The sequence below is a fragment of the Mizuhopecten yessoensis genome, unplaced genomic scaffold, assembly GCF_002113885.1.
Source record: "Mizuhopecten yessoensis strain PY_sf001 unplaced genomic scaffold, ASM211388v2 scaffold7059, whole genome shotgun sequence".
In the NCBI taxonomy this organism is placed as follows: domain Eukaryota; kingdom Metazoa; phylum Mollusca; class Bivalvia; order Pectinida; family Pectinidae; genus Mizuhopecten; species Mizuhopecten yessoensis.
The window spans coordinates 257,782-267,819 of record NW_018406860.1 but is presented as its reverse complement, the minus strand read 5'-3'; the positions used below and the strand labels follow the sequence as shown (position 1 = coordinate 267,819).

At 39.9% G+C, this 10,038-nt stretch overlaps 1 protein-coding gene across 1 annotated transcript; it reads right to left on the bottom strand.

Annotated features, from left to right (window-relative positions):
- Positions 1-244: 244 nt before the first annotated feature.
- On the bottom strand, positions 245-9,028 carry LOC110453023. The gene is made up of 3 exons (XM_021501831.1): positions 8,694-9,028; positions 4,872-5,024; positions 245-1,593 (listed from the first exon to the last, which is right to left on the bottom strand). Exons 1-3 carry the CDS (start codon positions 8,920-8,922, stop codon positions 1,232-1,234), a joined length of 744 nt encoding a protein of 247 aa, XP_021357506.1. The 5' UTR covers positions 8,923-9,028; the 3' UTR covers positions 245-1,231.
- Positions 9,029-10,038: the final 1,010 nt, after the last annotated feature.

Here is a 10,038-nt window from a genome sequence, read left to right as displayed (position 1 = left end):
ATTTTTTTTTTGCAAATGAAATATGTTTAAGTCAAACTTTGCGTCCTTTTCATTGTTTAGGTTGGTGTATGGTGTATTCTATTCTCGTTAACAAAATGTTCGTGTCCTTTTACAAGGCAAAACGACTTAAATATATCAGCTGTGCTGGAAATGTTATGCTGAAATTCCTGTAACTGTATAACATAATGTAATAAGATCAATGTTATCATACCAACTGCCGTCAGTAAAAACATAACTTTACTTAAAAAAGTGATATAAAGTTTATTGGTCTGATAATAAGTTAAATCATATGAATACATAAAATATATTACGAATTTGAACTGAAATTGGTCATACTCCTATCGACAGTTTATCCCCAACCAAAATAATCTTGTTAATTTGAGATCTGCCAGAACAAGGTTTCTGTTAGTAAGGAAATTTGAATGACATCTGATATTAACAAAAGGGATACTTCATAGCATGTTTATCAAAACAACACGAAGCTAAGTGTACATGTCTTTGTTCTCTAGGCGGCGAGTGTCGGACCGTCTAGTGTTACTACGTCCCTACCTTACTCAATAAATCCTACACAAACACCTACCTCAATAGACCATATCATTCACGCTTACATATAACCTGCACTACCGGAACATTGAAATCCGAGAAATCCGTCTGAATTAAACAAGTGAAATTGACACTTTTCTGAACTATTCAGATATTCATAGTTATATATACATAAATAATGCAGCAAGTCTCAGGGTTTGGCACTTTTTGGGGGGTGTTTAGGTTACAGCAGCAGAAAATATCTGACTGTGCAACTCATCTTTCTTTACAAATAATACACGGGGCGCTTGATGCACAATAAGAAGTAAGTACGTCAACTTTAGATATTAAACGACAAAAATAGGATAGTGTACCTTTACCGTGTTTTGCATACGGAAAATTCGATACATATATTTGGAATATGCACTTATATCTATGTAAGCAATTCGACACTTTGGTATACAGTGCTATATTTCGGCATATGGAAAATGTGTTTGGGTAAACAACATTCGATTATTTTGGATGCAATATTCTTTTTCAAATATCCAAACATGTATATTTATCAGCGACACAAGTGCGGGGCATTGTGGTGGATATCCTGCAAGCAATATCCGTGTATTCGTGAAGAACAAAATTACTTAACCAGAAAATTGTCTTTTATAAAAGTAACTTATAAAAATTGTCCAATGTACTATCATTTGTGATCTCGTCAGTAGCGCTTTGCTGCCGCCGGTCTGTTCATATTGCTGGGATGGGAATGTTGCTGCTGCACGTACTGCCTCTGTTCGTTCCCCTGTGGCGGGTACGCCTTGTTGTCGTACCCGTGTGTGTACCCCGACTGCGTCATTGGAGTGCCCCGATATTCATCATCGTGGTCATCACTCATATGAGTATTCCACGTGCACAGTGCGATAGCCAGTGTGACTGCGGCCACGAATGTGATAATACATCCTAGACCAGACGATAAGGCGGCATAGGGGAAAGTGGTGGCCGCCAATGTCTCCAAAAAGTAGTCGGCCAAGAATATGTAGGCCAATCCGAACAGTCCCAAACCCGGTAACATTAGGAGGGCTGAAAACAAGCAAAGACACATAGGTAAATTACACTTTAGACATTACAGTGAGTGCACAATCAATCATAAATCAATAAAATGATTAGCATAGAGGGAGGGATTCATAAAATGGAGGGATTCAAAGAAAGCCATGCAGCTGTGGCTTGAAACTACATACTGTAGAAGATAAAGTCACAAAGAGAGGGAGATTCAAAATAATTCATTCAGCTGTGACTTAAAACTACATACTGTAGGGGATAAAGTCATGTAGAGAGGGAGATTCACATAAATCCGTACAACTGTGATTGAAAACTACATAATGTAGGGGATAAAGTCATGTAGAGAGGGAAATTCACATAAATCCGTACAACTGTGACTGAAAACTACATAATGTAGGGGATAAAGTCATGTAGAGAGGGAGATTCACATAAGTCCGTACAACTGTGACTGAAAACTACATACTGTGCGGGGATAAAGTCAGAAAGAGAGGGAGATTCACAATAATTCGTACAACTGTGACTGAAAACTACATACTATAGGGAATAAAGTCACATACTCAATTTTAGCTATTGGTCTAGCCCAACGCCACAGAGGTCTATACACAACCTTAGCTCATGGTCTAGACCAGCGACTCAAAGAACCATACACAACCTTAGCTATTGGTCTAGACCAACGCCACAGAGGTCCATTCATAACCTTAGCTCATGGTCTAGACCAGCCTTTCAAAGGCCCATACACAACCTAAGCTGTTGGTCTAGACCAGCGACCCAAAGAACCATACACAACCTAAGCTATTGGTCTAGACCAACGCCACAGAGGTCCATACACAACCTTAGCTCATGGTCTAGACCAGCCTTTCAAAGGCCCATACACAACCTAAGCTATTGGTCTAGACCAGCGACTCAAAGAACCATACACAACCTTAGCTATTGGTCTAGACCAACGCCACAGATGTCCATACTCAATTTTAGCTATTGGTCTAGACCAACGCCACAGAGGTCAATACACAACCTTAGCTCATGGTCTAGACCAGCCTTTCAAAGGCCCATACACAACCTAAGCTATTGGTCTAGACCAACGCCACAGAGGTCCATACACAACCTTAGCTCATGTCTAGGACAGCCTTTCAAAGGCCCATACACAACCTAAGCTATTGGTCTAGACCAACGCCACAGAGGGCCATACACAACCTTAGCTCATGGTCTAGACCAGCCTTTCAAAGGTCCATACACAACTTTAGCTCATGGTCTAGACCAGCGACCCAACGAACCATACACAATCTTAGATATTGGTCTAGACCAGCGACCCAAAGAACCATACACAACCTTGGCTCATGGTCTAGACCAGCGACCCAAAGAACCAAGCACAACCTTAGCTATTGGTTTAGACCAACGCCACAGAGGTCCATACACAACCTTAGCTCATGTCTAGGACAGCCTTTCAAAGGCCCATACACAACCTAAGCTATTGGTCTAGACCAGCGACCCAAAGAACTATACACAACCTTAGCTCATGGTCTAGACCAGCCTTTCAAAGGCCCATACACAACCTAAGCTATTGGTCTAGACCAGCGACCCAAAGAACCATACACAACCTTAGCCATTGGTCTAGCCCAACGCCACAGAGGTACATACACAACCTTAGCTCATGGTCTAGACCAGCCTTTCAAAGGCCCATACACAACTTTAGCTCATGGGCTAGACCAGCGACCCAAAGAACCATACACAACCTTAGCCATTGGTCTAGCCCAACGCCACAGAGGTACATACACAACCTTAGCTCATGGTCTAGACCAGCCTTACAAAGGCCCATACACAACTTTAGCTCATGGTATAGACCAGCGACCCAAAGAACCATACACAACATTAGCTCATGGTCTAGACCAGCGACCCAAAGAACCAAGCACAACCTTAGCTATTGGTTTAGACCAACGCCACAGAGGTCCATACACACCCTTAGCTCATGTCTAGGCCAGCCTTTCAAAGACCCATACACAACCTAAGCTATTGGTCTAGACCAGCGACCCAAAGAACTATACACAACCTTAGCTCATGGTCTAGACCAGCCTTACAAAGGCCCATACACAACTTTAGCTCATGGTCTAGACCAGCGACCCAACGAACCATACACAATCTTAGATATTGGTCTAGACCAGCGACCCAAAGAACTATACACAACCTTAGCTCATGGTCTAGACCAGCCTTACAAAGGCCCATACACAACTTTAGCTCATGGTATAGACCAGCGACCCAAAGAACCATACACAACCTTACCTCATGGTCTAGACCAGCGACCCAAAGAACCATACACAATCTTAGCTATTGGTCTAGACCAGCGACCCAAAGAACCATACACAACCTTAGCTCATGGTCTAGACCAGCGACCCAAAGAACCATACACAATCTTAGATATTGGTCTAGACCAGCGACCCAAAGAACCAAGCACAACCTTAGCTATTGGTTTAGACCAACGCCACAGAGGTCCATACACAATCTTAGCTATTGGACTAGACCAACGCCACAGAGGCCCATACACAACCTAAGCTATTGGTCTAGACCAACGCCACAGAGGTCCATACATGACGTTTTTCATCACCTAGTCGGCTTTGAAAAGGAATTACACAAAAACTTTCCAGAGTAATCATTACATAAATTCCTCCCTTAAATGGGGATGTTCATATAGTATCGCCTATGTATATATTACAAAGGAAACCAACAGGGAGCATCGCACAAAATCAAAACATGTTTGAAATGAGCAAATACATGAGAAAGAGAGATTCCTAATGTGTTGAAGCATACAAACATTGCAAAATATAGATGAAACGTAACAAAAACGAGAGAGGTTAAAACTAAGTGATGTATAAAGGATAGACTCATTTAAGCATTGAACTGTTTTTGTATGGTATTTATACAATACGATATTGCAGACATTGGTCTTGTTTTCGTTGTAATAAAAGTGTTTTTTTATTTTATTTTTTATTTTGCACATGAATTTACAATGACATTGTCAAATCTCACAATGCCCAGCGATATTTCAGCAGCCGTCATGTTTATTTATATTGGATATTGTAGTTCCGGCCAGTGTTGTATTAATACGCTAAGAATTGTGTCTCGTGATGCATGGGAATTAAAGTCCCATCAACGACACAGTTTTCAAAGAGGCTATATAGTGACAATGCCATGCAAATGTAAATATAAAGATATATACACAGGAACGGAGGACACACATATGAATACAAAGATATCTTTTGGTATAAAAAAGATCAAACAAGACTCATGTAAATTATGAAAGTGCTTACCTGACAAAAATAGACCAACACAGCTAAACACGAAAGCACACTTGCTTTTGCATGCACCACAAAAGCCGAACAGGAATCCCACGGAACACAGAAATATAAGTCCAACCGCCGCCGTCATACAGGCTTGGAATATGGTGTAGAACCACTGGGAAGCTGTAATATAAACACTTTGATCAGTTATTTATAGATAATTCCTTACACTTGTTGTAAAATAGATAGTTTACAGATTACTGTGTACTTTATTATATGTATAACTAAATGTAAATACGGTATCAGATACAGCATATACCTGAACAGTGTAAGGAGATACAGGTGTAAGATATGCAGTTCATTTACTGGCTTCATTTGTATTAATATTCAATTTCAGATAGTATCAATTCGCATTTTACGACCAAAGAAAAAATACACACTCTTAGTTGCCTATAGATGATGTTTTTGTCTCTAATGCCTCGGTAAACAGGTTTCCCGGCAAACATCACTGTTACGTAACCCCCACCCAAACAATCAAGATATTCTGCTCTAAATAATTGTCATGTCAAAAACACATCCTCATACATAGACACAACCACGTATGTGTATTGTTTTGACGTCTCAGATTGTACGAGTGAAATGCAGGTATGGATAGATTTTAGGACGGTTTTAGCAATAAACGAGTGTAATCTGAGACGTAAGATGAACACGTGGTAGTATTGATTTTTATATGCTTTTAAGTGTATATGATATGATATTTTCTGTAAAATACACGCATTAAATCCTACTTGAAATATTCGATTCTCTCCATAAAAACTTTAAAAGCGGAAAAATTACGCCGTGGATGAATAATGACGTGACGTTACCGTAGCGTTGAATGGTTATAAATGTTTATGATATTCTTGAAAATTTCTCCCAGTCACATTGGCCGGATCTTATACACGTAACCAGTCCTCAGAATTTCATGTAGACTGGTCATCCGGTGAATATCGATTCTAAATATAGCCTATATAGGAATTCCCGGGAACCTGTCGAAGCGCATACACAGTTAGACAGAAACGCGAGTTGTTAGACGACAACAGAAGATGGCTGCTGACGAACGTTTCTCATCTTTATAAAGATACTGTTAGTATTAAAAAGGCCACCGAACACGCAGTGCATGTCCTCCGTGCTTATCTTAAGAAAAAGAACCTCGACGATGTCTTCGAAAGCTACGATGCTGAGCTGTTGAATTCGAACTTGGATAAATTTTACACGGAGGCTCGCGTACAAAAATAAAAACCTTGAGTTTTGTTTTGTTTTATTTTATTGTTGAAGCATATAATGAATCAGTTATGGGTTTTTGTGCTGGTAAATATGATGTGATATGAACCTGAAAAAGTGATATTAACCTAGGCTTCATTCTTTCAGGTTCATATAACATTCACCTGCATAAAAGCCCATAATTGTATATTAGAAACCATTATTGTTTCAAATCTTTACTTTTGTTAACTACCTTCAAATGTTTTAGGTATGGATTTTATGTTTACTGCAAAACATTACTCATTATCACTTTGAAATCATGTTCCATTTCCTTCACGAAAATTTGAACCTAACAACCATGGCTGACCAAACAACATTGACGACGGAAAACTGGCGTCATGTCATCACAACGTTAACGGTAAGCAATTTTAAATTCCAATTTTATCTTAGTACATGTAGCACCTTATATTGTCACATCTTGAAATACAGGTCATTATATGGTCTGAATATTGGCACGTGACGTGTCGTGTTACTTTCTCGCGCTCTAACAAAGGACACATCAAATATGCATACGGTGTGAGCAGTGTCTGCTGTAAAATACCTTGGAATGTAAGGGTCTACACGGGACAGTGACTCAAAACACATAATGTATGGTGTCAATGAAATCTGTTGAATCGACGGTGACCCCGAGATAGTTCAATATTTAAGATGGCTCAGAGTAAGATCTGTTTAACTAAGAGTTTTAATGGAGAATGATACTAACTCGATGTAATTCCTGTATATAAGATAGTTCGTGTAAGATCTATTAAACTAAGAGTTTACTTCAGAGGACGCGGAGTTAGTAGTGCTTGAACAAAATACATACTGATGACATACTTTGAAGTAAAAATCCATTAATGATATGACTCGGCACAATTACTCTTGCAAATGTTCAGACGTACAAAATGTAACGTCAGATGTTGACGCACAACAGTGTAACACACTTTTAACGTCATTTCGTTTCAGGTTTGACGTTTGTGGCACACGGCCGGCTTTGTAAAACACGTGCTTTCAGAGCTATCGGATTGAATATAGACATATGTAAAGCCCGTTTATTTGACATTCATATGGTCACGATTTGTATATAACAAGTGAAACCAGTTTTGACAATGATCAAGTTTAACGTGAAGATAACGGTTAAGAAGTGAAAGAAAAATGTGATGAAATAACGCTACCCGTATAAGTACCATGTACCATCTACTTGCTAAATATCAACAATGATATGTAAGTTATAAAACAATCCTTATTTATGTTTATTTGATTGAAGCCCGAGAATAGAAGCGCGCTCAGATTATACTACATTGTATTATGATGTGATGTCATTTTGCCATTTAGTAATACATTTGCATTGGCGTTGTTACCCTCAGAGTTATCACACTGTTCACGCATTCCAATAAATCAAATGGAAAAATCACATACAAGATTAAATTTCGTTCATTACATTTTCCACACATATACAGCTGACACAGCATACACATATTCAAGAGTTAAATGTCTCATAGGGGGACACATTAACTTGGAGTAAATACTGTGTAAGTGAGGTTAAAGGTGGACACAGTTACTCGGAGTAAATACTGTGTAAGTGAGGTTATAGGTGGACACAGTTACTCGGAATAAATACTGTGTAGGTGAGGTTATAGGTAGACACAGTAACTCGAAGTAAATACTGTGTAAGTGAGGTTATAGGGGGACACATTAACTCGGAGTAAATACTGTGTAAGTGAGGTTATAGGAAGACACAGTTACTCGGAATAAATACTGTGTAAGTGAGGTTATAGGTAGACACAGTAACTCGGAGTAAATACTGTGTAAGTGGGGTTAAAGAGGGACACAGTAACTCGGAGTAAATACTGTGTAAGTGAAGTTATAGGTGGACACAGTAACTCGGAGTAAATACTGTGTAAGTGGGGTTAAAGAGGGACACAGTAACTCGGAATAAATACTGTGTTAATGGGGTACTAGGTGGACATAGTAACTCGGAGTAAATACTGTGTTAGTGGGGTACTAGGTGGACAAAGTAACTCGGAGTAAATACTGTGTAAGTGAGGTTATAGGTGGACACAGTTACTCGGAGTAAATACTGTGTAAGTGGGGTTAAAGAGGGACACAGTAACTCGGAGTAAATACTGTGTAAGTGGGGTTAAAGGGGGACACAGTTACTCGGAGTAAATACTGTGTAAATGAGGTTTTAATGGGATGGCGATGACGCGGAATGAGTGCTGTGTAATAGGGGTTATGAAATAAGGACAAGATAACCCGGAGTCAGTGCTCTTCAAATGAGTAACTAACAGGACATGGATGATTAGTGCCTACTGTTAAAATTGAAAAAAGAGACGGTTACTCGGAGTTGATAATGTGTAAGGGAATGTCTTATTTGGAAAAGCTGTATAGCTAGCGACTACTTGGAGATGATGACACATGGTATGTAACGTAGAGCCTACATGTTAAGCATTAGATGACACCTTTTACTGTGAACATGTTGACTAAATGTTACTGCTACTAACCGTAGTATTAACCACTGTTAACATGTTGGGATATTAAACTGTTAACCTCTGTATACTGTTATCTTACCCACTTCACTGCCCGACTCCGCAGTCTGGTCCGCCAAATTTAAGCTGATGGCCGTACAGTTGCCAGATCCGATGTTGCCGCCAAAGCAGGCTGCGAGAAACCACACCCCGATATACACTCGATCATTGATCACAAACCACCAGGGCAATGCTAGCCCTGCTGCTTGGAAGAAGAGTCCCAAGAACGTTAAAACGGCCGCGGCCACGAATACTCCCGGCCATTTTGACATGGTTAGGATGTCTGTCCTCGCTACTTGGTTGTTATTAGTAAAATGTCCGTTGTTAAACTACGTCAACATGATACCCTGCACAGGAACACACTCTCTACTGTTGGGGATGCATGAATACACTCTTATAGAGCCACTGGTGTCCTTCCTTCTATAGAGGCAGGACCCCGTGACGTGAAAAATGTGGCATTCCTAATAAATACATCGTAGGTGTTGATAACTCTATTTCTATTGTCAGCCTGTATCCGTAACTAATCGTAAGGTAGGCATGACGTGGGCACGAAATATTTCTCAATAGTTTCATGGATTGGTAAAATCGAGACATTTGAATACGACATTTCTGTAAAATGTATAACCCTAATATATCAGGAAGATATGGTCCTACTACCCCAGGTGTAATAGGATTTGTATCTCCGCAGTTTTCAAACATAATACAGATGAAGGTAAGATATTATTAGTTTCCTATACGAATTTTTTGTTACTGTGACATACTTATAGAAATGTATAGAGGATACTAAAACTAACAACGTATATATGTGTAATAACTTCTGTTAACAACCTGGGCGAGTAAGGCAGTGTATTACGACAGTCAAGCCGAGAGCAGGAAGTTGTTTGACATTGTCCAGTGTATGACGACAGTCAAGCTGAGAGTAGGATGTTGTTTGACATTTCCCAGAGTATGAAGACAGTCAAGCTGAGAGCAGGATGTTGTTTGACATTGCCCAGTGTATGACGACAGTCAAGCTGAAAGCATGCTATTGTTCGACAATGTCCAGTGTATGACGACAGTCAAGCTGAGAGCAGGATTTTGTTTGACATTGTCCAGTGTATGACGATAGTCAAGCTGAGAGCAGGATGTTGTTTGACATTGCCCAGTGTATGACGACAGTCAAGCCGAGAGCAGGATGTTGTTTGACATTGTCCAGTGTATGACGAGAGTCAAGTGAGAGCAGGATGTTGTTTGACATTGCCCAGTGTATTAGGACAGTCAAGCTGAGAGCAGGATGTTGTTTGACATTGCCCAGTGTATGATGACAGTCAAGCTGAGAGCAGGAAGTTGTTTGACATTGTCCAGTGTATGACGACAGTCAAGCTGAGAGCAGGATTTTGTTTGACATT

Excerpts from the sequence above, each read along its gene's own strand:
- LOC110453023 (XM_021501831.1), bottom strand. The coding sequence starts at position 8,922 with ATGTCAAAATGGCCGGGAGTATTCGTGGCCGCGGCCGTTTTAACGTTC. Across the intron at positions 5,025-8,693 it reads GGAGTCGGGCAGTGAAGTGG|CTTCCCAGTGGTTCTACACC; the intron begins GTAAGATAACAG and ends TTTATATTACAG. Across the intron at positions 1,594-4,871 it reads TGTTGGTCTATTTTTGTCAG|CCCTCCTAATGTTACCGGGT; the intron begins GTAAGCACTTTC and ends GCTTGTTTTCAG.